This window comes from Enhydra lutris, unplaced genomic scaffold (assembly GCF_002288905.1).
Source record: "Enhydra lutris kenyoni isolate GAN:26980312 unplaced genomic scaffold, ASM228890v2 scaffoldscaffold57, whole genome shotgun sequence".
Lineage (NCBI taxonomy): Eukaryota > Metazoa > Chordata > Mammalia > Carnivora > Mustelidae > Enhydra > Enhydra lutris.
Genome location: NW_019154141.1, coordinates 4,810,705 through 4,838,316, shown reverse-complemented (window position 1 = coordinate 4,838,316; position 27,612 = coordinate 4,810,705). Strand labels below are relative to the sequence as shown.

Sequence of the window (27,612 nt, the reverse complement as noted above, 5' to 3'; positions counted from 1 at the left end):
TACAGAGATCACAAGTAGACAGAGAGGCAGGCAGAGAGAGAGAGGGAAGCAGGCTCCCTGCTGAGCAGAGAGCCCGATGCGGGACTCGATCCCAGGACCCTGAGATCATGACCTGAGCCGAAGGCAGCGGCTTAACCCACTGAGCCACCCAGACGCCCCCAACTGTTTATTCTTGATCTGCGTTTCTCCTTCTATGAGGCTCCTATTTATATCTTTCACTTTTCTCCTATTTCTATGCTTTTTTTTAAATTTATTCAGAGAAAATCTTTATATATTCTGGTATTGACCGTCTGTTAGTTTTGCTTATATAAATATTCCATCACAAGTTTTGCCTTAACTTTTCATTATCTCTCTGATGTCTTTTGATAAAGACAATTCCTTAATTTTGATCTAGTTAAATTTAGCAAACTTCTTTTATAGTTTACTTATTTTTTGTTGTTTAAGAATTCTATTCTACCCCATAGTTACAAACATATTCTCCTATATTGACTTCTAGAAAGTTTACAGGATTTCCCCCCCACCCCCCACCGAGTTCTGTACCTGAAATTGGTTGTTTAGTATGAGATAATTTCAGTTTGTTCTTTATGGACAGATGATTTTCCCAGAACCAGTCACAGTGTCTTCTCAGTCATTTGTTAGCTTTCAAACTTGTGTGAGAGCTTTCCAGGTTTTTTCCTGTTTCATTGCTCTATCTGTGTTTTACTATGGTAATAGCATATTGTCTTAATTAGTTATAATTTCATTCTTTTAAAAAACCATCTTGGCCTTTTTTCTTGTCTACGCATTCCCTGAGTATATGGTCTCTCCAAGTTCCAAATTAATACAGAAATTTTCATCTCATATAAACCCAAGATCTTCTCACCTGTTCTTATGTAGCTAAAACCCAAATCTCTTGGTTAGTGAGATTGGCAAAATCATACAGCATTAATAATAATAATCAATCACTCTGGATTTGGTGCCCTCTTCATTTTGGGCCCTCAAAAATAAGCTTACTCAGACATCTGAAGAGAATCTTCTTCTATTTTATCCATAAACAAATTTACTCTTCTTTAGCAATAATAAATTACAACTACATATTCCATTTAATATATATGTATATGTACACATGGATATATGGAAATGTGTGTATGTATGTATCCATCTATGAAACCATATGTAACAACTATCTAATACAGTATGTTAATAAAACCAAATCCCAATGTGTATTTCTTAAATGTGTCGGTTATCCTGTTGATATCACATTGCAGATAGGGATTTTTAAATTTGTTGTATTAACATCCATTCTTATGTACAATTTATGCATAATTATGGTGGAGAGCATTGAAGTTACATAGCTGGAAACTTACCTTCATGGTCCCTGTGTTCCTTCTTTGTTGGAATTCTGTATTCCAGCAAGAATTTCAAATGATATGAGAATGTATTAGTAAAGATGACTTGTATAACTTCATCAGGATTATCTGACATTAATTCTTTAATATTTTCTTCTTCGGACAGCCCCAAAACTTTTGCGTCTGTCATTACAAGAAGGGAATATATTTGTTAGTAAATTACTAGGAGACCAACTTCAGGATGTCATGGTAAATTATTTTTACTAGAGTTCTTTTTTTTTTTTTTAAGATTTTATTTATCTACCCAACAGAGAGAAAGATCACAAGTAGGCAGAGAGGCAGGCAGAGAGAGAGGGGGAAGCAGAAAGCCCGATGCAGGGCTCGATCCCAGGACCCTGAGATCATGACCTGAGCTGAAGGCAGAGGCTTAACCCACTGAGCCACCCAGGTGCCCCACTAGAGCTCTTTTTTTTTTTTTTTTTTTAATTTCTTTTCAGTGTAACAGAATTCATTGTTTTTGTACCACACCCAGTGCTCCATGCAATGTGTGCCCTCCATAATACCCACCACCTGGCTCCCCCAACCTTCCAACCCCCCGGCCCCTTCAAAACCCTCATGTTGTTTTTCAGAGTCCATAGTTTCTCATGGTTCATTCCTCCTCCAATTTCCCTCAACTCCCTTCTCCTCTCCATCTCCCCATGTCCTCTGTTTTATTTGTTATGCTCTGCAAATAAGTGAAACCATATGATAATTGGCTCTCTCTGCTTGACTTATTTCACTCAGCATAATCTCTTCCAGTCCCGTCCATGTTGCTACAAAAGTTGGGTATTCATCCTTTCTGATGGAGGCATAATACTCCATAGTGTATATGGACCACATCTTCCTTATCCATTCATCTGTTGAAGGGCATCTTGGTTCTTTCCAGTTTGGCAACCGTGGCCATTGCTGCTATAAACATTGGGGTACAGATGGCCCTTCTTTTCACCACATCTGTATCTTTGGGGTAAATACCCAGTAGTGCAATTGCAGGGTCATAGGGAAGCTCTATTTTTAATTTCTTAAGGAATCTCCCCACTGTTCTCCAAAGTGGCTGCACCAACTTGCATTCCCACCAACAGTGTAAGAGGGTTCCCCTTTCTCTACATCCTCTCCAACACACGTTGTTTTCTTTCTTGCTAATTTTGGCCATTCTAACTGGTATAAGGTGGTATCTCAATGTGGTTTTAATTTGAATCTCCCTGATGGCTAGTGATGATGAACATTTTTTCCACTGGAGCTCTTTATAGAAATAAAACATAATCAAATATCAACTTTGAGTATGTCAGGCAGAATACAATTTGGGAAAAGACATAGCTCTTCAGAAGAACTACATGAAGATTAGTTATTTTCTTTTTTTTTTTTTTAAGATTTTTATTTATTTATTTGACAGACAGATCACAAGTAGGCAGAGAGGCAGGCAGAGAGAGAGAGAGGAAGAAGCAGGCTCCCCGCTGAGCAGAGGTCCCAGGACCCTGGGACCATGACCTGAGCCAAAGGCAGAGGCTTTAACCCACTGAGCCACCCAGGTACCCCTTATTTTATTTTCATTTGTAGTTCTTGAACCAATTTTTATCGCATATAATATCATACCATACCAATTAAACTATTCACAGGAGAATTAATATTACAATAAATCTACAATGTTGGCAAAAAAATGATCACGAATGGTAGATCATTGTGTTTAAATCAAAATTAGGCTTTGGTCCATAGCAGATGAAAATAATTATAAAAATTCATTTTCCTTTAGCAATCCTGACAGTAGTGTAAGTACACTTAAAAAAAGGAAGAAAAAATTTTAAAAATATGTCAATTGAATATACTTATATCACTAAAATAATCCCTCTTTCAGCAGTTATTGTGTTCAATGCATTACAAATATCTCATTTAGTTTGAAAGAATGAGAAGGAAAGCAAAGAAAGTCCTGGATTGGGGTGGGAGTGTTGAAGACGCATGTGGAGGAAAAAGGCAGCATGTGTTTTGATAGAACTATTTTTTTTTTCCTGGAACCTCATCCTTAAATCCATGTGATCTTGAGTAAGTCATACAGGCTTTATCACTCAATTTCCATCATAAAATAAACAATAATGTCTATATTAGTAGCACAGAATATTACTACAAAGTACAGAAAATATAATACAGAATAATATTCTATTACTACAGAATAAAGTCTATAAAATCTAGGTCATGAGAACATTAAAGAATATCGTAATTGCAATTACATTATTTACTAAACAAAGATAACAATGCATTCATTGTAAAGATAAACTTGATGTAAAGACTTGTACACAGTAGTCATTTAATGAATATTTGTTAGCCCAGTTGCATGGGACCTTGAATCAGGATATTGTTGAGAAGCACAAGGTTATGGCATTGTGAGTCCCTCTGCCCCAGGAGGACATCTGTGAGCCAGAGGATGAGGGCAAACACACCTTGAGCTAAACAGGGAGACCAGACCTTAAGCGGACAGTGCAGATCAGAATATCATCTTGAATCAGAAGGGGAGTCAGTGTTTGTAGGGAAGACACACAGTGCAGACATTAAAATTCAGATAGAAGCAAGGAGGTGGTGTTCAGTGAGGCATGATGGGGAAGCAAGTTTGGATGTAAACCATCCATCCACCTATCCTGGCAGTGTGAAGTGAAGCATGGACAGGAAAGAAAAGTCCAACATGATTTGGGAACTGTAGCCATAGAGACTCCTAATAGTGGGAGACTAAATGCAGATTACACAGAGGTGGACTTCTGGATACTGAATACAGGTAGGGGGTCAGGATCCAGGCACAAAATTAATGGTTACATAAACTGTAGTAGAATCATGAACATAGGATAGCAAAGAGAAGAGACTTTATATAGATTGGGTGGAGAAAGACCTAAAAGTTCCCCTTACAGTAATACCCATGGTGAGGAATTATGGTGTTTAAAATTGATACTGAGTACTTCCTAAGTCGCTTTATGCATGTATGCAGGTAGGTAGGTAGGTAGGTATTTATTGAGTGTTGGGAGGGGCAAAGAGAGAGGGAGAGAGAATCTCAAGCAGGCTCCATGCTTAGTACAGAGCCCAATGCAGAGCTCAAGCTCATGGTCCTGAGATCATAACCTGAGCCGAAACCAAAAGTCAGATGCTTAACTAACTGACTGAGCCACCTAGGTGCTCCCAAGTCACATTTTTATGTTCTTTTTCTAATTGACATATAATTCATATAACATAAAATTCATCCTTTTAAACTGTACAATTTCATGATTTCTAGTCTATCCACAAAGTTGTGCAAGCTCTAAATTGTTTCTAAATTATAACTCAACTCACATTTATGGGCCAATCACTATAGATTTCCCTTTGAGGTATGCATTTATATTTGCAAAGAAGAATTGTTTTTATTTGCCTGACATTCACTCCTCCTTCTAGTAAACACTCTAAAATTCATTTGGGATACTGACACTCTTCCACTCACATACCATGTGGTTTGGATATGGTCTGCAACATGACTAGGAACCCAACCAATGGCAGCGACAATACTTTATTCTTCTATTCAGTGAGATTCGTTCTTGGTGGGCCAAGACCAACACTAATCCAAAGGTGACCATCATTCCAATGGGTCTAATTTCTGAAATAATTTTGAACAGTTGGGAAAGGTCTGTACAGTTTTCACTGGAGTTGTTTGTGGTGGGGCTTACATCTGGAGATTCTGCAGACTAAGTCTGCTTCTATTTGGGGAGAGCCAACAAGAGAATGAGTCTAGCACACAATACTACAGACCTGACAACTGGAGACATATTTCTTCCTCTATTGTTGACCCATCTCTATCCATACTCATTTCCTTAAAGTTAGACAAAAGATGCCCCCCTTTCTTTGAGACAAGTTGAATTGGGATTCTCTCATTCTCAACTGAAGTATTCACAAAAAATATAGTACTATTGATCTTATTTTGAGTATGGTGATAATGTGGCTCAGAGAAGTTGACGACTTGCAAAATGCACTATGGACCCAGTCACAGAAGTACTTTTAGTCAAATTGTTCTTGGACTTTAAGACTAGTTCTCTTGTCTATTCACTAGGCTGTTTTTCTTGATTTCAGAAAATTATTCTTCAGGAAAGCGACGTTGACAGTCATAATGTTCTTCTTATTTTTTATTGATAAGTATCTTAACGATGAAGGGTGGAAATTTGAAACACAGAATACTCATCAATAGAATCTTCAAATTAGTAAGAAATTTTTTTGGTAGTAAAAACCTGGAGATAAAATTTCCATAATCAAATTCAAGAAAAGTCTCACTGTTTTTGTCTCTAGTAATAAGCAAATGCTAGAGTGACAATTTTTGTCTGGTAATAATGCTTCCACAGCCAAATGTCAACCATTTGACACTCCTGCTTTTCAAAATCTGCCAAATTCTATCTTCCATACTTCCCCAAACCGTATGCAAGATCAAGATTTCTTTGTTGAGAGACTGTACCCAATTTCACGTAATCTATAAATTTTGACAATTACCACAGTTTATCAACTGAAATACAAATTAAATGCATGCATCTGTAGTCAAATGAACCAAAAATTGACATCAGAAATTCCTCTTGGTTGCTAGAAAACTCACCTTTCATGAAGGAAGCTAAGGCTACTTTATTCATTATCTGTTGGGTTGTATTGGTGACAGGTGTGTATGTAATAGAAAATGTAGAATCTTTAAATGAGTCTACCCGTCCCAGGTCCATGGCAGGCAGTGAAGAAAAATCATTAAATTCATGACTAGTAGGATATACAGACAAGCAAAGTAGGAGGAGCAATGGGGTCAACCATTCCTATACAATCCAAGAGAAAGAATAAAGAAAATTGTGATTTTGTATTAGTTATCCACAATCATTTGGTCATACAGTTTGTCTTGTACATTTTTTCTGCTTTCAATATATGCCACATTATGAACTCCTGAAAATATGCACAGTGCAAAATTCAGCAGTCTGAGTAATTCCAATGAGCTCTTAAAAGGATTCAAATGTATTGATCACAGCACCAGTCTAAAGCATGCACGGACCATGAAAGGATGAGAGGCAACAGTGGAAAGCTATTACAAAGTATTAGCAGCTGGTATGACCTACTCATCCAGTTTCTGGTTCTACTGAGAGCTTAGTGTTACATGAGACAGTTCCAAGGCACTGCTAATTTAGTGGTAATATACTGGCTACATGCCAAGATCCTGGTATTAGAAACTCAGCACAATTCAGGCAACTGGAGAAATACTGTCTTTTTAGTTATTATTGGTCACCTGCAAACTTCCAATAAGACATCACTTTATTTCCTAAATGGATGATGATAGAAGAAATTCACAATTAGATATATAGCAAAGTTGTGATTTAGTTAGAAATGCTACTAATTTATATCTATCTGATTTTTGGAAGAGATCAAAGCTCAACCAGGATTTTTGTTATATGGTAAAAATGATAGGAGCTAATGCTAATTTTCTTCTTGGCACTAATGACATCTCCAAGTTTTCTGCTCTTTTGAAGAGACTAATTTATTTTTAAAAAAAGAGAAAGTGATTCAAAAGAGAATATACCACTTCCCTACTTCAGTGTCTTGATTAACTATGCCTTCAGAATCTCAGTATCTAAACCCGATTGTCCACGAGTAGAAACATTAGCAAACATGTGACCACTGACTTTTAAAACATTTATTGGATTTTCTATTGCTGGGTAGAATTCAGTGCCTTTAGACCTCGACTTGGGGTCTATGTCTGAAATGTCTGCGGACAGGTTGAGGTTTGAGGTTTGAGGAACAGCTCCTTCTCTCATAAGAAAGGTTTTCTGCTTCAGTCTGGTTTTTGGAAGGAGAGAAACAAAGTATAGTTACTTCCCAGGGAATATATATTTCTACATTGTAAATAAGAAGTAACAGGGATACTGAATCATACCATAAAGGACTCTCTTTTCAGTCTCCATTTTTTCAGAAGGTTCTTGCATAATAATGCCCAAGTCTGTTGACACACACTTATCTCTCTCTTCATCATTTTGCCCTGTTTAATAAGAAAAAAAAAGGAGAAGATAACATTAATGTGACATCTTCATGAGAAGATATACCCTGCAAACAGGAAAAGGCCAACCTGATCTTTGCAATCTGTGAGTTCCAAAGTTAGCATGTTATGACTCCCCTGGCTTCTTTTCTTCCTATTTCCAAACTCTTTATTCTCTTATTTTTTTGGTCATGCCTTGTGTCAGTGATCAACGTATTGCCTCAAAATTCATTCTTTGCAGCCTGCTCTCTGAAAATGGATCTGGGTTTTTTAAACAGTTTTCTTTGCCAGCCGGCATGATGGAAAGCTTTGTCAGTAGGGAGGACTGAATAGACATTGCAGGAAGAAGAGGCTCTCCCCTTTGGTCTCAGAGTGGTTCATTTTTCCTATTTCTAGAGACTTTTTTTCTCCCCCACTGCTCTGACTAAATGATTTTCTCTAATGCAAAATGCCGGGATGGTAAAAGTTTCCCTGTGTGTTTTCAATAGCTCTTGACTCAAGATCAGGAATGTGACAGCTCTAGAGTTTTTCCCCCAGAGTTTTGTTTCCTTTAGAATCCCTGTTGCAAAGTCAGTGCCCTCCTTGTGCCCATGGCTTGACTGTCAGTGGGTTGCAATACCACCTACCCAAACACACCTTAGCTGACACAACATGACCTTGCATGAAGTAAAAAGCAATTGCCATCTACCACCATGGCTGGGCGGGAAAACTCCCTGTCCCTAAGCAAAGGTGAGTTGCTGCTGAGATTTGCTTGGGAAACCAGCAATGACACAAAGCAGAGAGAGGCTGTCACTCAAGGACGGGAGAAGCAGCTCTCATATATCCAAGACTTCCCAATAGCTACAAGGATAGATTGTACAAGACAGGCCACAACACAAGTCTTAGCAAATTGAGATTATACAAAGTATCTTTTCTGACCATGAGGATAGGAAACTAGAAATCAGCAACAAAAGAAAAGCTGAAAGAACGTTCAATCAGTGATCAAACACCTCTCAACAAAGAAAAGCCCAGGACCAGATGGCTTCTCTGGTGAAGTCTACTAAACATTTAAAAAAAGAATGAAAGGCACCTGGGTGGCTCAGTCAATTAAGCCTCTGCCTTTGGCTCAGGTCGTGAACGAACCCAGAGCCCTGGGATCGAGCCCCACATCAGGATGCCTGCTCAGTGGGGAGTCTACTTCTCCTTCTCCCTCTGCCCCTACCCCCTACCCCCTCTTCATGTTCTCTTGCTCTCTATCTCTCTCAAATAAATACATAAAATCTTTTTTAAAAAATAAAAAAGATTTTTTTTAATGTGCATGTGATTAAGAAAGTGTGGCGCATAAACAATGAATCTTGGAACACTGAAAAAATAAAATAAAATTTAAAAAATAATATATGGAGTTCTTCTGTGTATTAAAACAGAAAAAAAAGAGAAAGTTTCATAATTTATTTTTAGAAATCCAAGCTGATAGATGCTATATTTTTAAGAAGTGAATTTAGTCATGTATAAATTTTCATTTTAGATGATCTTTCACTATGTATTATTCTCACTTGAAGCATGCCTTTTTTTAAAATAATTTTTTATTTTTTTAATTTCTTTTCAGTGTACTAGAATTCATTGTTTATGCACCACACCCAGTGCTCCATGCAATCCATGCCCTCCATAATACCCACCAGCAGGCTCACCTAACTTCCCATCCCTGCCCCTTCAAAACCCTCAGATTGTTTTTCGGAGTCCACAGTCTCTCATGGTTTTACTCTGCTTCTAGTTTTATCTATACTACCTTCTATTGAAATATATCAAGTTTCCCCCCATGTTTTCTTCCTGTCCCAAAGATAGGACAGATACTTATAAAAGCTATTCCTTTGATGATTACTCTTAATTTAGGGGCTTTCCTGGAAAAATATCTTTCTTCTTGTAGTGTCCTCATCTGTCGTTGGCCTCACATGAGCACACCAGGGATGTGATTTGGGTGGATGAGTCAGGACTTCGGAGCACAGAGCTGGCTCTTAAGTCCTGAATTTGAGGCAAGTGTTCTCCTCCTCCCACATGTGTGTAATGTTGGCCAGGGATAGGAAACCACATGGTTGCCATGAACTTCCCCATCATGATGAGGAATAGATGTGCCCTTGCTTGAAGCTGTCATCCCATTCATGCCTCAGGATGACACCGAGGGCTCTGCTACTTTCTAGAGACAATGCTCAAGGAAGATATACAGAAGCCAGTTCTGATGGGAGCCACATCAGCCAAGACAACCTCAGAGAGCACTTCCCCTGGGAAAGATCTAGACATGTCTGCTGATGAGGCTGAGAGGCACGTGTAGGGGGAAGCAGGTTCTGTGAAGAGGTTAGAAAGTCCAGGCAATGGCAGTTGGTGAAAAGAAGATAGTTCCCAGAGGGCACCCCACCACCACCAAAAAAAAAAAAAAAAAAAAAAAAGGCATTAGGTTAGGTATCCAGGGATATGGGATTGACTATCCCTATAGGCCGTTCCTAGTGCAGCGACTTCCGTGTGACATTTTTAAGGGGACTGTGCAAGGCTGGGCGGGAGAATCAGCTGGCCAAAGACCAAAGACCAAAGAGGTGATCTCTCACTGTGGAATCTGCTGCAGCCCGATATAGCACAGAAACTTCCGTCTGGCTCTAGGCCCTCTGATTTTCTGTCGGAAATTAGTATTTATTTCCCCCCAACTCATGGATGTTCCGTAGTTTATCAAAAGACTAACAACAACCTGAACTCCTTACTATCATGCAGTAGACAGTTCCAAGTTGTGAGGGCTCTGGGTTTTCTCCTCTTAGACGGTTGTTAGATTCAGAGCAAAATGCTTGAACTCTCTGTTTATGGAAATAAAGTGCATTTGAAATAGTATTGTGATAAGGAAACATGGCATTTTTCAATTCTGATTCAGAACATTCTGTGCATAGAGTAAAAGATCCTGGATAGCATCTAACGTTTCCCAAATTCTCAGAGCCTAAGAATGAGAGCCAGAGACAAGACAAATATTTCTGTAAATGCTTCTGGTAAACAGTCTCTGAGCCATAGAACAGTTTATCCAAAATGCCCTCACCTTTTTACTTTTTACTTTTATTGTGCAATAAAAGTAAATAACTATCACTTTGAAAATGACTCAGGTTTACAAATCAATTCTCAAGATACTCAGTTCTTCCCAAATTTTTAAAGCAAATTTTGGCCTATTTCCACACTCAGTTTCTAGTTAAAAATCATTTACCAGTTGCATAATGTTTCATAAAACACTATATTTTAACTCTGTGCTTTCACTTACATCATATTAAACACTGAGTATTCAAAAACATCAAAACAGCCCATTAGTTTTCAAAATGATTTCCCCATAGACGGTCAGCTTTCAGTTCCTAAAGGCTTATTTCTAATTTTGCAAGAGCAAAAAAAAGCAAAGAAGAAAATCCCCAAACACAAATCAGAACAGGGAAAAAATACAGTGAACTTACTTTTGAGACCTTTGAAGTCAAGACTGGAGAAGCACAGTTTATCCACTGATCTCCTTATTTAGAAGAAAAAAATTCACATTTCCCCCCTGGTTTCTACCGCATCTCTAGACTCTGCTTGAACTGTTTGGCTTCTGTGAAAAGTTCCTGTGAGGGCTGCCTTCAGAAATTACAGCCTGTGCTCTGGGGACCCTGCCAAACATCGCATTCACGTGATCCCTCTTGGACCACTGATCTCATTTGCATTCGGCCAGTTCCTGCAGAGCCCAGTGACATTTACACTTGGTGGCCTGGCCATATCATATTATAAGGATCAATCTTATCAGGGAGATCAGGATTCCTAAGCTTTTGTTTATTCTGTCCCAGGTAACTGTTGGCTGATATCAGCATTTAAAGCAGTGCCTTTGAATAAAAAGTAAACCGTTGAATCAGAGAAAAGCTCCTCTCTACACAGAGATGTCCCTGGCCTGATGGACATCACTACTTGGATAATCAGGGTTTTCATTTCTGTTTCTCATTTTTACTCAGCTCAGAATATTTCTGATCTCCTTCATGACTTCGTCTTTGACCCGTGAATTACTGAAATGTGGGTTAATTTCCAAGTGTCTGGAGATGCTCCTGTTATCTTTTGGTTGTTGATTTCTAGTTTAATTGTAGCATGGCCAAAAAATTTATTTTGTGTGTCAGATTTCTTAGGGCTTGTTTTATGGACCCAGGATATGATCTGTCTTGGTGAATATTCCACATGCACGTGAGGAGATGTGCGTTCAGCTGTTGAGTGTGTGGAGTGTTACATAGATATCCATTAGATCTAGTTGGTTGATGGTGTTCAGTTTTTCTATATTTTTGCTGGTTTTCTGTTTACGAGGCCTGCTGATTACTGAGAGAGGAGTATTGAAGGTTTCAACAAAAATTACACCTTTTTCTGTTTCCCTTCCAGATCTCACTACTTGTCCAATCCACTCTGATGTTGCAGTGTTAGGTACATACATAGTCAGAACTGGTATGTCTTCTTGGTGAATTGGCCTTTTCGTCATTATGTAATGATGCCCATCTCTATTCCTGGTGACTTTCTATGCTCTAAAGTTTACTTTGTCTGATTTTAATATAACCATTCCCATTTCCGTTTGATTGATTCCCATCTTCTTATTTTCAACTATCCATATCATTCTATATGAAGTGAGCTTCTTTTAGACAGCCTACAGTGAGGTCATTTTTGTTCATTTGTTTACTTTTTTCTTTTTTTTTAATTTTTTAAGATTTTATTTATTTATTTGACAGAGATCACAAGTAGGCAGAGAGGTAGGCAGAGAGAGAGAGGGGGAAGCATGCTCCCTGCTGAGCAGAAAGCCCAACACAGGGCTCGATCCCAAGGCCCCGGGATAATGACCTGAGCCGAAGGCAGAGGCTTTAACCCACTGAGCCACTCAGGTACCCTCCCCCCCTTTTTTTCTTTATTTGACAGAGTGAGAGAGCACAAGCAGGGCGGACAGTGGGGAGAGAGAGCAAGAAGCAGAGTCCCTGATGAGCAGGGAGCCCGATGCAGGGCTCGATCCCTGGACCCTGGGATCATGACCTGAGCTGAAGGCAGACGCCTAACCATCTGAGCCTCCCAGGCACCCCTGTTTGTTTAAATCCAATCTGATAACACATGTCTTTTCACTGGTGTGTGTGGACCAGTTACATTTAACCTAACTACTGATATTTCAGGATTCAGGTTTGCCACGTTGTTATGTGTTTTCTCTGCTTTTCATTCTTCTGTTTCTCATTTCCTGCCTTCTTTTGTCTTATCTGAAAGTTTTAAGTATTCCAATTTACCCACTGTGATGTAGACTGTATATATTTGTGTAGTAATTTTAGCGATTGCTCTAGGGATTACAAGAGACACACTTAATGTTACACAGTCTACTTAGAAGCATGTTGGGTCCTGAGCTTGTTGGGTAAGAAGTCTCAGATAATGGGGAAGGGAAAGTGAACACTTCGGTTCAATTCCCTCAACCCACCCCCAGCCAAGACACTGAATCAAGAACAATACTGCATCTTAAGGAGGAGAAAATTAGAGATAATTAATGACATACAGAACACAAGGAAGTGTATCTACCACATCTTCATTTGATTTACCAGTCTTATCCTTCCAGAAGCCAGATGGATCCTGAAGAGCAACCAGATCACTGGAAGCTTAAACAGGCAGCGACAGCTGCTTTGTCAGACATGGTATCTGTGCCTGGAACAGGTCTGTGATATTCCTCTAGTGATTCGTTTCTATTCTGATTAGAAAAGAGTTCATATTCCGGTAAGTTACACAGTAATAGTCCTTGGTAGTTTTGCCTCAGGGTTATGTTAATCACTTCTGTTAGAGTCTAAGAGATCTAGAGTGTCTCCAGAACATCATATTGATACATCGATAACATCATGCTGATCTATCAGGACAAGGAGAGATGACTAGGGCACCACTGGTGATATGGGGAAGACAAAAATGCTCCAGAGAGTGGGAGACAAATCCTCTGAGGATGAGGACCCCATGACATCACTGAAGGCATTCTGGGTCCAGTGGTCAGGGGTGCTCAGCATATCTCCTCCAAAGTAAAAGACGAATTGCCACATCTTTCATCCTCTACCAATAGAAGACCAGTACCGATATGGCTTTGTGGACTCCAGAGGCACCATGTTCATCATCTAGCAATACTGTGGAACACTTCCACAGGGAAGGCTGCCATCTTTGAGTGAGGCCTGCAGTAGGAACGGACTTCACTTCAGAGTGTTCTGCAAACACTTGCCACTTCTGTCCTGTGATCTACAGGCCCTAAGGTAAAGGAGAGGTCAACGGTGGGAAAATTCTGTTAAAATGAGAATGTTTTGTTCTGTGGGCTTCTTGTCTTTAGAAAACAGATCAGAGACTCACTAGTCTGTGGCCTCTCTACCAGTGAAGATTTTAGGAATTAATGGAAATCACTTTGTGTCTCAAAGTCATACACTGTGTGAATGTGCATTCTGCTTCCATAGAAAATTTGCATAAAGGGTTTTGAGGTATACAAAACTTCCACCTGAGGTTTCTCAAATGAGTAAATAAGACTAAGGACACTAGACTCAGTAAGATTATTGGCTTTAGGGCTTTATTCTCAACCACGCAGCTAGAAAGAAGCCAGTGTCATCTCAGATGACATGGGATTCAAAATTCCAAATTAGATGTTTAAGCTACATTAGCAAATAGATTGTTGAGGGCTATATTCAAAACCAATCACCATTTATGGTTTTTTGGGGGGTTTTGGTTTTGTTTTGTTTTGTTTTTACTTTTATCATAAACCTAAAGGTGTTCCAGGAGATAACTGGAATTAGTATTTAGTTTTTATATTTAGTACATAGGATAACCATCAAATTAAGATCCAACACTGACCTAAATGAGACCTGCACGTTTTTAAAGTTGAGCCCTGTGCATTTGTCAGTTTGATCTATTATCAAAGATAACTACCTATTATCTATCTATCCTCCCTCTCTTTCTGCCCCCACCCACCCATCTATCTCTATCCATCTACCTGCCTATCTTTGTTATGACAGGGCGATCTTCTCAATGTCATCAATGACTTTACCCCAGCCCTTGCCCTTCTTTGAGCATGAAGACTCATCTCAGCATCTCTTTGTAAAACCATAACATGAGTTCCACAACAGTTGATACCAAATAATTGGTATAATCATTCAACATTAAGGCATCATATTAAAGCTACAAAAATAATCCTCCTACAAAACCACAGAGGCATAAACAGAACCGTAAGGTATTTGGGCTTTACGGGTCTTCCTGCGGGAGCTTCTACTTCATCAAGGAATCCATTTTCTCATCAAAATCAGCCAAATCCTGCTCCCTGCAGAGCTCTGGGACTGCTGTCCTCCTCCAGATGGAATTTCTAACTCCAAAACGATGGAACTATTGTGAAGAGTGCATACATTTTTCACCTTAAAGTAATGTAACATTATGTGTCAACTCAATTTCAATTAAAAAAAAAGTTCATACATTTTTGTATCCAGATGATCTGAAAAAGCAACAAAGTATCAATGTGGTTTTTTGTTTTTGTTTTTGTTTTTTTTTTAAAGATTTTATTTATTTAACAGACAGAGGTCACAAGGAGGCAGAGAGGCAGGCAGAGAAAGAGGGGGAAGCAGGCTCCCCACGGAGCAGAGAGCCTGATGCGGGGCTGGATCCCAGGACTCTGGGATCATGACCTGAGCTGAAGGCAGAGGCTTAACCCACTGAACCACCCAGGCGCCCCCAAAGTATCAATGTTAAGGAACAAGATAGAGTAACAAAATTTCATGGACCAAGTTTGTCACAAAGTTAAAATACATAATACATTTGCTTCTGTTTGAGAAAACAAGAATGCTTAGATAAGGCATCTGGACTTAAAGGTTCCTTCCTACACGTGAGCCAGTGTTTTAACATTCAGCACAGTAGCAGGAAATGGTGGGTGGAAGGAACGTTTGAAAAAGGAAGCATCAGAAGATTATAGAGCTGGTTATCTATGGTTTTTTAGAGCAGATATCCTTCCGTGTCTCTTTCCAGAAACCACTGCTGCTGGCCCTTAACTGGGTTGAACGCCCTTGCTGTTGACCAAAGGGAAAGGAAGTGAGAACCCAAAGAAGAGCCCAGCAGATTGAAAATACACCACCAACAGTGGTGGGTCCATCCTGGCCACAGTGCCAGTTGGAGGACAGTGACCAATAACCATGTCTCTGAGACAGTCGAAGTGCTTAGCTTAATCAAAGAATGGATAGAAGATGTGTCCCTGTGACCACAGTTGCTCTGAAAAGCAGTCAGAAGTCTTCCAGAACCAGATAAACCTACATGACTGCCTTGGACAAGGTGACAAGCAAAAAAAGATATCACTGAGCAATAACAAGGAAAATAGTACAACCAGGAAGTTCTGACTAGCAAAGCCCATGAGCTAGTGTAGCAAGAAAAACAAAAAACTATAAGACTGATCTGGAGGGAATGCTCAAGGTTGCTCAGTTGTAAAGTGCAACCAACAAAAGGAGAATGTGTTATTGGCATCTAGGTGAGTGGCCTGTTTCTTAATCCATGGTATAAACCAATAAAAGAATATCAATTACAAAGGGATGTATCCTATATTTTGTGCTCGATGTGTGTGTCTCTACGCTCCACAAAAGTCTCCTTTGATGAATATACATAACTGGGAATGCAATTAATTAGGTTTTATCTTATCTTGTACCAACAAACATGCAAAACGGCAAAACAGAGCAAGAGACGAAACCATCCCCACAACAATACACATGTCTATAAACAGAATACCACGGTGTCTTGGTTGCATGTTCTCGAATTTCATGTTGAGGTTTTTACATTTTCCATATGATGGTCAAATTCAATGGATCACATACATGGATTATTTTAATGTTTGAAATTATCTGCTCCCCGGAGTCTCATTTCAATCTTCTATCTCTTACCTACTTTTAATTTGAAGAAAGTCTGGGCTAAATGTAGCCTATTCTCCCCAGGAAATGTATAGACCACTGGGGAAGAACCCCTGGAAGACTAGGGGGAGGCTGGCCTCTGGATTGCCAGGCTACCACCTATAACAAGTGCAAATCTGTGGAAAACTTCTTTCTAGTCTTTATATGGTAAATGTGAATGACTCCGCTTGCTATGGTCACAAAGTCTAGAGTGAATTCATGGTAAAGAAAACGTTCTGGATCACTAGAAGGATTTAGGGGGCAAAAGGTAAATCCAGTCAGATTAGCATCTCAGGGTCCTTGAAAGGAAGCAGGCAGCACCAAGCCAACTGCCTTTTGGACATCTCTTACCTTACTTTCTAAGCTGCGTACTGGCAACCTGGACATCACTACTCCAACCAACAGCTCAATGTCCTGATGACACCTACAGTTTCCTAAAAGTTCCAAGTATATGGAAATCTAGGTCTAGTCTCTCTTCCCTCCATCTTTGCAGATCAAGCCATATTCCTAAGCATTGGGGCAACATGAATGATTTTCTGATTAGAAGACTGAAAATATTTAAGAATTCAGCATGAAATTCTGTTCGGAAATGTTCAATATTCCTAGTCTGTTACTTAGATTAATAGACCACGTTTGAAAATCAGAAAGCATTATATTCCCTTTCATAAGATTCAATTCCATGTTTCGGAGGGGCAAGAAACCTTACTGACAATGCTTCTCTATGGTACCTTTGTGATATTCTCGTATTAATGAGCTGTACCCTAATTGAGTTATGATGTTGCTTTCATATTACTGCGGTAGACGTGAAGTTCTTTCATCGAATCTTCCATTCAAGGAAGAAATCGCTTCCTAGCTCTGGGGTGCAGGATTGGTAGACAGCTGCCAGCTGTCAGTTCCTTCTGAATCCACCTTCCCTGTAGAAGCCTATCCGACACAAGGCCACATTCTTCCTGGGGTCCCTTGTATGAATGAAGCTGGGATACAAAACCCAGCTGTTGCAACCTGATTTGGACAACTTTGCAGGCAGAATTCATCTGGAGCCCTCCGCCAGTTTGCCCGGGGCTTTCTTGCTCTGATATCACAATTCCACGTCCCTTTTTCTTCCTTTCTCTCTCTTTTAAAAGATATGAATTGCGGGGTGCCTGGGTGGCTCAGTGGGTTTAAGCCTCTGCCTGCAGCTCAGGTATTGATCTCAGGGTCCTGGGATCAGGCTCTCTGCTCAGCATGGAGACTGCTTCCCTCTCTCTCTGCCTGCCTCTCTGCCTACTTGTGATCTCTCTCTCTCTGTCAAATAAATAAATAAAATCTTTTAAAAAAAAGACACGAATCCCTAATTGATTATCTTGCACTCAAAATGCCAATTTAGTGTCATGCACTAGAGAATCAAACATTTAAAATCTGAAATGGTCTAAGAAAGTGGGCAAGGAGATGAGATTTTGACACTGGATGGCTCACTTACTCACTGGAAATGGAAACCCCCCTTATTTGGGTAGTCTGGTGGTAGGAGAATGGAGACCTATGCTCGGGAAGGTGGTGGACCAAGGGTTCAAACTTTCATGATTGGAGAATGAGGAAATCCACTGGTGGAAAGGGATGCACTAGCACAGACAAACCTCTAAGGCATTTGAGACCATGGTCTCAACAAGTAAATACAAGAGTGAAGATATTTGATGGGTATTGCTAAACACCATTAGCTCACTGTAGCTGAGGCCCAATAATAGATAACTGGAAACCACATGTGCAAACCACGAGGATGCTTCAATTGCATGTAAAAGCCCATGCTGGTAATAAAGTTCCCTCTGCTCTCACATACAGAGAAGTTTCCTCCTTTTTTTTTCTTTTCTTTCTTTCTTTCTTTCTTTTTTTTTTATTTGAGAAGTTTCCTTATTTGTAAAGCACACAAATGACAGTATGATCTCCATGGACAATTTCAGGTCTGTACTCTATGATTATACTCTACGGGCTAAAATGCACTCTTAACCCTCAGGTGAGGAGTAGTATTTAGTCAGGCTACCAAAATAAGGTGTGTTATCTCACCACAAACACATGGTAACATTGTAGTGATTTTTCTGGCTGTGATATTGAAAGGGGAACCCTCTGCATCTGTTCTGTGGAGTACCTCCCGCTGGCCAGATGACTCCTCTATCACTTCCACATTCTTTGCTCCAGTTAAAATTTCAGAGCTCTCATTAATCAATATATGCCACAATTCACTGGCTTTGATTCTTTCTTTTCTCATGCATAAATGATTTACAGATGATTGAACCACACAGTTCTGAGCCCTGTGCCCTTTTGCAAATATTCACAGACCCATGAACTTCCAGCAGAAGTTTGCTGATGCTTCTGATTTTAGACACGAGATAGCAGATTGGGTCAATTGACTGTTTCTATTTCTACTCTACAAAAAGCCAGGTTCATTTCTTAGTAGAAACCATGCAAGTCAATAGCCAATGGAGCCACATTGTTGGAGTGGAGCAAAAAAATTAATCTACTTAGATTTCTAATGAAGTAAGAATATCCACCAAAAAAGAAGACAGAATAAATACTTTTCAGAAAAACAAAAACATAGCTGATAGAACTGGGCACATGGCAAAAAACAAAACACAAAAAAAACAAAAAAAAGGAAAAAGAAAAAAGAAAAAAAGATACATAATGTCAGCCACAGAGAAGCCACTGGAGGTAAATAAGAAAGAAAGGAAGCTAATAGGACAATAGTATACATAGAGTACTAAAAGTATCAAATCAGTTTTTTTTTAAATACATGAATATTTTTTAAAGATTATTTATTTATTTATTTGACAGAGAGAGATCATAAGTAGGCAGAGAGGCAGAGAGGAGGAAGCAGGATCCTTGCCAAGCAGAGAGCCTGATGTGGGACTCGATCCCAGGACGCTGAGATCATGACCTGAGCCGAAGGCAGAGGCCCAACCCACTGAGCCACCCAGGAGTCCCCAAATCAGTTTTTTTAAAAAAAGGAATAGTGACAAAAAGAAAGAGTAAACAGATGGGAAATAAAAAATATCATGGTAGCTTTAATCCAACTGATTTCAACGACACTAAATATGAATGATCAAAACACTCCAATTAGAAGAGAGATTTCCAGACTTAATATTAAAAGTGTGGCATAAGGGGTGCCTGGGTGGCTCAGTGGGTTAAAGCCTCTGCCTTCAGCTCAGGTCATGATCCCAGGGTCCTGGGATCAAGCCCTGCATCGTGCTCTCTGCTCCGCGGGGATCCTGCTTCCTCCTCTCTCTGCCTGCCTCTCTGCCTATTTGTGATCTCTGTCAAATAAATAAATGAAAAAAAAAAGGGACATAAATATATGCTACCAACAAAAAATGAAAGCCCACTTTAAATTGAAAGACTCAAAGATGAGAACTGAAAACTAAATGGGGACTAAAACTAAAACAAACAAACAAACAAAAAAAACCAACTGAAACTAAAAAACTAAAATAGGAAAGCTACCCTGTGGACTTATTACAGGAAAACTGGAGTGGTTCCATTAATATGATACATACTGGACTTCAGGACAAGAATTATTGCAGCCACGGAAGACTATTTCCCAATAATAGGGGGTTAATTTATTAAAATACATGAAAAACCTAAATGTACAGAGTCCTAAGAGCAGAGCTTGAAAACTCATGAATGAAAAATAGAACTCCTACCAGGCTTATTTGTTTAATAAAAATGAGCATAAAAAAGAAAGAAAAAACAGAACTGAAAAGACCAATTAAAAGTCCACAGTTATTGGTGGAGATTTCAATATCTATATCTGAGTAGCTGATAAATTAGATTAAAAAGTCGGTAAGTATACAGGAAATCTGAACAACACAATCAAGCTACTTGAACTAATTAGCCTCTACTAAACATTCTAGGCAAAAAACAAAACAAAATAAAACATTAAAAAAAAAATGTGGAGTGCCAGGGTGGCTCAGTAGGTTAAGCATCTGCCTTCAGCGCAGATCATGATCTCCTGGTCCTAGGATCGAGCCCCACATCTAGCTCCCTGCTTAGTGGAGAGTCAGCTTCTCCCTCTCCCTCTGCTGGTCCTACCCCCCAGCCCCTGCCCCACCCATACTCACTCTCTCTTGCAAATAAATAAATAAAATCTTAAAAAAAATTTTTAAAAATGCACATGGAATATTCATCATGATAGACCTATATTAGCCGCAAAACAAATCTCAATAGATTTAAAAAACTGAAAATATTTTAAAAGTGCGCTTGACCAAAAGAGAATTAATTTGAAATTAATCATAGCAATATATCTGGAGACTTCCCAGACAGTTGGAAATTAAACAACATACTTAAAACATTTCAAAGAATGTATTAAAAGCAGAAACAAAATATTTTGAAGTAATAAAGTGCCACATATCAAAATTCCTGAGAAGCAGCTAACACAGTACTTCGAGGACAATTTTGGTTATATGTGCTGGTATAAGAAAAAAGAAAAGTCTAGAATTAACCTGGAGGCTAGAATAAATAGTGGAGGAAAATAATAGAGAAATTCAGTGAAACTAGAAGCAGGGTCTTTGGAAGGAACTGATAATATTGATAACTGATAATATAGCTAACCTAATCATAAAACAAACCCATAAATTGTCAGCAGCAGGAATGAAAGAATATTGGCAAAAATACACTGGGTAATTGGTAAGAAATCCTATGTAAGAATACTGCTATTAAGCTAAATATAACTCGAAGAAAAAAAATTAAACATGACCATCGATTTATAATAACTATATTTATTCACCCAAAGCCCAGCAACCAATTGTATAAAACAAAAATTACAAAGAGATGCTGGGAGACACAAAGAGGAGCATCACAACAGGGGACTACTTTAGGGATGCCTGGGTGGCTCAGTCAGTTAAGCATCTGCCTTCAGCTCGGGTAATGATCCCAGGGTTCTGGGATCAAGTCCCACATCGGGCTCCTGGCTCAGCAGGGAGCCTGCTTCTCCCTCTGCCTGCTGCTCCCCCTGCTTGTGTTCTTTCTCTCTCTTTCTCCAACAAATAAATAAATGAAATCTTAAAAAAAAAAACAACAACAGTGGACTACTTTAACACACCAGCTTTAGCATGAGACAGAGGAACCAGACAAAACACAGTGAGAATCCAGAAGATCTGAACAACATACTCAACGAAGGTACTACATAGAGATATAGATACACATAAAACTACATTTATATCTAAGTATCGTTCTAGCTACCTGTTTTAAACTTCACAGCAATGAGGTACTATGTGTATGGCTGGGTCTCTGTGTGTGCCTGTGTATTCTGCATGTTTGCAAATATTCTTGCAACTTTTTTTTCAAAGATTTTATTTATTTATTTGAGAGAGAGAGAGAGAGAGTGAGAAAGAGAGAGAAAGCACAAGCCAGAGGAGAAAGGCAGAGGGAGAAGCAGGCTTCCTGATGTGAGGCTCAATCCCAGGACCCTGGGATCATGACCTGAGACGAAGGCAGGTCCTTAACCATCTGGGCCACCCATACACCCCCTCTTGCAACTTTTCTGAAGCCTAAATATATCACTGATTCATACATCAATATAAATAACTTGACACCTTGACCACAGGGAACCCGCCTTCCTCTCCTGTGCATGGGGCCCCATCAGAAATAGTGACTGTATATCAGGTCACAAAATCAATCACTAAGTTCTAAGAAAATAGAAATATTATAAACAATATTTTGAGAAAACGATGTAGTAAGGATAAGAGTTAGTAGTAGAACCTAAAAGGCAGTCTATCTGGAAACTGCACAACTTTCTACTAAACATCTCTTGAGTGGAAAGAGACACAAAATGAGAAGTTCCTGACTTTATAAAAGGTAGTGTTTACAAGACACTATAGGTTAGAATCAGTGGCATATATTTAGGTAAGTGATTGACGGAAACTTTCACGGCCTTAAATAGTGTTGGCCCACACCCTCAGGAAGTATCTGGGTGAAATCTGAAACTTGCCCCCTCCAATCCCCCACCCCACCCCGCACCTCCCAGCAAGGCCAGTAAGGCAGAGGGCCAGGAGACACAGAAGACACAGGCAGGCCTCTCCATAGCAGGTGGCCAGTTTAAAAGCAAGGGGACAGACTTACTTAGGAAACTTGTCTTGCACGTGGCCAGACCAGGAGATCTCCACACCGGCGGCCAGAATCTTAATTGTTTACACAAAGGCCTTAACAAGGTTCAGTCGTGTATACCCTCCATAGGGTCTCAACAGCACGTTGCTCTTTGAAGGCTGAGACCTTCAAAATGGCTCTGGTGTGGGCGAGGCGGGTGGGTCGCACATTCCAGGGACAGGGGAGGAGCAAGCAGCCTGGGATTGCTGGGGCCAGCCCTAGGGGCTTGGGGCAGTCCTGTCCTCCTCGTGACCTCCTCCAATATATACTCCTATTGGAAAAAAGAAAATAAAAGAAAGATTCAATTTCCAACACAGAAAGCTAGTAAAATCACAACAAAATAAACTAGAAAGCCAAAGCAAAGAGACAGGGGAAAAAAAAGTGAAGATTAGTAAGTGGTGAACAGAAAACAGTAGATCTAACTAATTAACCAAAACTTTTTAATAAATGAACATTTAAAAATATGTAAACCACTGGCTAACTTAATTATTTGGGGGCCCAAAAGGAAATATAGATTAAAATGAAATATTTTCTAGGGGCGCCTGGGTGGCTCATTCAGTTAAGCGTCTGCCTTTGGCTCAGGTCATGATCCCAGGGGCTGAAATCCAGCCCCACCACCAGCTTCCCACTCAGGAGGCATCTGCTTCTCCCTCTCCCTCTCCTCTCCTTCCCACTTATGCTCTCGCTCTCTCTCTCTCTCAAACAAATAAGTAAAAAATCTTTAAAAAACAAAATATTTTCAAAAATAGAATAATAATGTGTACAGATATATATACACACATACATACATGTGTGTTTTCACAGATGTATAGAAATTATGTAATGCAATTCTAAGTAAGAAATGGGACCCAGAAAAGACGACACAATGATATTTTTAAAAATATATCAAAATGAAAAATTAGAAAACATTATTTCTTAATGATAATGAAAATACAATGTATTAAACTCAGGATTATATCTAAAGTAATGATTAGAAGTCAAATGATAGCTCTAAAGGCGTTTATTAGAAAAGAGGTTGAACATCAATGACCAAAGATTCCGTATTAAGAAGCTAGAAAAAGAATAGCAAATTTAACCCAACAGAGAAGTCTAGTTGCCCCAAAGAGAAAGACTAACACAGCCAGAATTTGATTCTTGAAAAATAATGATAAAAAATTGTTAATCTACTAGGAGTGCTGAGTAAGAAAATAGAGAACAAATTACTTGTATCAGGAATGAAAAAGAAAGTTTCTTTATAAATCCCATTAGTATCAAAAAGTAATGAGGGTATTATAAACTACTGTATCTTAGAAAATTCAGGTTAAATGAGAAATCCTTAAAAATGCAACCTACAAAAAGTAACACAAAAAGCAATAAAAAAAATCTGTATCTTTGGGGTAAATAATATATAATTCTATATCAATTTAAGTCATTGAATTCATCACCACAAACCTTTCCTTGGAGGGGAGGAGGGAAATATCCACGTCTAGATGGATTTCTAAATACTTAAGGAAGAACTGGTATACTCTTACAGAAACTTTTCAAAAAATAAAAGGAATACATATGTCAAGACTTACCTTACTGCTAGACTGGATGGGCTCATGTTATCTCCAGGGACATTGGAAGTTGGCTACTGACTCTTGGACCTCTTGGACAAGAGAAGACTAGAAGGGCCAGCTAGTAATTTGCTTAAAATGTGAATTGCCCTTGCCAGCACCTGGGGCTATCCTGTCTTCATCGTATAGAGATGTTGAGATGATAGTTTACATCTAATCTAACCAATTACACAGCTTGGTTTGGATATCACTTTATCCATTTATAGGGGATATATCCATTTGTAGGGGATAAACATGCTCCTATAGACTTTTACCTGGGCTTTCCTGAAGCCAATATTCCTCACACTTATTTTGGTGGCTGATAATTAAAATACAAAGAGTAACCCATGTGACTGAAAAAGGATGGTGAGGATTTACTTCTGGAATTCTCTCAGGCCCCAGATATTTTCCCTGCCCTCTGTTTACCCTCTTGTACCTTACAGAAATACATCCAAAGAGTCTTGTGCATTCTTTCAATTATCTGCCTATACATTTATGGAATTGGCACTGTGTACAAGATTTTTAACAATATCCTTGGTGCCACAATTTTAATAATGGCTGTAGCTTTGTTTGGGAGAGAGAAAAATGGGAATAGGTTGTTGAAGGAGAAGGTGTTTTAGAACCACTGATGCCACCTGGGTTTCGTGGCCATCTCTGGGGTGAAGTTGCAAAATTATCGCAGTCATGAACACCAGGAAAAGCTTATTTGGGGCTTTGAGGTTGGTATATCTATGACCAAAGAGGAGTTAAAGTACATTGTCAAAGAAATTCAAGCCAAGGTCAGCCAAGAAAAGGGTTCCTTGGCTGCTTTGGGATCTTTCACCAAGAATGAAGGTAGCTAAGAAACAGCCCGAGGCCACTGGAACTGCTGAGTTATGGCTGGTGATTCAGTCGGTAAGGGACGGACATATCATCATAAAGGATTTTGGGGAAAACTGTTTTGATGGGAGTATGGTCCCTATCCAACCAATGACCACCAAGAAGATGATATAGGTAGCAATGGGGGAGAATCAAGACTACCTAAACATGGGGAGATGGCAAAGGGTTAGGCTGCTTTGTGAGCAAGCTTATGGAGCTCCCTTCCTCTTGACCATCCATTGAAGTGGATTTTACACACGAATATCAAAGAGCTCTTTTTCTAGCACCAGATACACCCAAGTGGAAGGGAATGCTTGGTCTTACTCAGACCGTCAGGTGACACCAGCTTTTGTGGAATTTGTATCAAGGGACAAATTCCCAATCCCCAGTTTGGGGATTGTGGGTAAGTAGGGTAAAGGCAGAGGTTGTATAAAGTACAATGGGGCAGGAATTGTGCAACCCCAGATATGAAGTGGGATATGCCTTCTGAGGCTGCCGAAATGTTGGGAATGCAAGCCAACATGGTAACTAACTGGTGATGTGGTTCACTGGTGAGTCTTCAGTTTCTTTTTATTTTGTCTTTACCTCAGTTCATGTGGGATGCTGTCATAAAAGGGCTTCCCACTGTTTGGTCCCTCAAAGACCTTTTTGTCTGGGGGAATAAGATGGGGGGAAGGGAGTAGTTGTAGACCTCCTCACCCAGCTACCACAAATGTGCCTGAATAATGGGGAGGAAATGTCCATCATTTGGAAGAAAGAAAATTGAATAAAAATGTGAAAAAAACAAAACAAAAAAACCTTGGAATAATTAAGTCATGTAGGTTATGTAGAAGGTTAAATAAAAATGGAAGAAATGGATAGAGTAATTACTAAAATTGGAATGGAAAGCTAGAGATTAGATGATCCAGATGTTCCACCAACACTTAGAGCCGAGACAGGGCCATGGCAGATGTGCACCATTTATGCTGACCTCGGTGACTTTGAAATATTTGATGATCACACAAAAGAGGAATCTACAGTCAATTGCAAACCAGTGTCAATTGAAATAGTGGGAGACAAAGGCCAGAATTATGGTCCTGAGTGACGGGAAGGTGAGGGTCTCTTGGCCCAACTCCTAAAGATAGGTTGGGGTCATGAACAGTGAGGTATAGACGATCTTGCTAAAAACTTTTTCCCAGACTTCCCTGATGTCGAATTTCTTACACATATCTTGGTAGATCTTAAGTCAAAGAAGCACATTCCATGTGACTAAAAAGAAGCCTAGGGCAGTATTCTCAGAGCCCACTGCTTGCTGACATTTTTCTCTGGTCTGGCATATCCTTTACCTTTAAAGCTCACATGAGGAGTCTGAGAGTTCCTTCAGACATTGGATCTTGTGCGATCCACGAAAATTCTCAATGTGTTTTAAGAGGTCAGCACTACTTTAATACCAACATCAAACAAGGGTATTTAAGAAATGAAAATTAAGACCAATATGTCTCAAAAGCACAAATACAAAATCCTAAGCAAATGTTGTCGAATCAAATCCAGATAGTTGTGACCTAATTGACCATCAACTGGTTCAAAAATGAAAGTCTGGTCAGTATTCAAAAATCTATTGATTTAATTAATCATATTAACTACCAGTAATTAATACCCGTTCATGATAAAAACTACCAACAGACTAAGAAAAGAGGAGGAATTCTTCAACATGATAAAGGATTTTTTAAAAAAACACAGCTAATAGTACTCTTCATGGAAGAAGTATGGGATGTCTTGCCTCTGTGAGTAGGAAAAAGAAGGATGTCCATGATCAGTGGGGTGTTTTCAGTATTGAATTGGAGGTCTTAGCAGTGCCAAAATGGAAAAAAATGAAATAAAAGTTGTAATCAGGAAAAATTGAGCCTTATTCAGAGGAATGTTTTCATGACATTGGGAAAAACAAAGTATTTTTAAGGCAGAACTAGCCATAAGTGAAATTCTGTTCATTAGAAGGAAGTATTATGAGAATGAAACTAAAAGTCACAAAATAAGAGAACATGTGTACATCCACTGTAGATCTGCACAAGTCAATAAACAAAAGTCATACAACTTGTTTTTTTTTACGGACAAGAGATCTCAATACAAAAAAATTTTCAAATGGCCAATAAATGTGAAAAGATACCTAACATCATTAGTCATCAATGCAATGTAAATTAAAATCGTAGTAAGATACTCGTGTACACCCACCATAACGCTTATTTTAAACAGTAAACAACAATGTGGGAGGCTCAGAATTCTCACATACTATTGATATGATTCATGTGAATTTGTATGATTATTTTTCATGACTGTTTAGTAGTATCTACTGTGGATAAGTAAGTGCCTGCTCTATGACCAGCAATTGGACACAAGGCATCAATACACAGAAATGAATGTTTATTTCCACCAAAAGACCTATGAAAGGATGTTTGCAGCAGGTTTATTCCTAACAGCTTGAATATATGAATAAATTATGGTAGATTTGTACAATGCAATACCACACAACAATAAATAAAAGTGATTCATGGCCATGTAGATGGATTTTACACATAATGTTGAGTTAACAAAAAGATAACTAGACATGACCCACAGAGACACAGAGACCATGACTCAGTGCCTCTGTTCACATGGTGGCTGCAACTGCCCAGCCCTTGCTCCTCCTCTCCATCACAGGAAGAACCATGTTGTGTTTCTCAGGAAATGTTTAACATTACAATTATAATATTACAACTTTGTCATTCTAAAACATTTTTAGTAAGTTATGGCACTATATTTCTTTTGTAGAAACCCAAAAGTGTATTTGGGGTTACAAG

At 39.1% G+C, this 27,612-nt stretch overlaps 1 protein-coding gene across 1 annotated transcript in view; it reads right to left on the bottom strand.

Moving 5' to 3' along the window:
- LOC111158103 (ATP binding cassette subfamily A member 8) overlaps positions 1–10,118 on the bottom strand; it is a 73,179-nt gene extending 63,061 nt beyond the window's left edge. Inside the window, exons 1-4 of the mRNA XM_022519946.1 lie at positions 10,073–10,118; positions 7,261–7,362; positions 5,950–6,154; positions 1,347–1,511 (exon numbers count right to left, since the gene is read on the bottom strand). Coding sequence (XP_022375654.1) covers positions 1,347–1,511; positions 5,950–6,154; positions 7,261–7,356 — 466 coding nt within the window. The 5' untranslated portion in view covers positions 7,357–7,362; positions 10,073–10,118. The remainder of the gene's footprint in view (positions 1–1,346; positions 1,512–5,949; positions 6,155–7,260; positions 7,363–10,072) is intronic.
- Between the last annotated feature and the right edge of the window lie 17,494 nt (positions 10,119–27,612).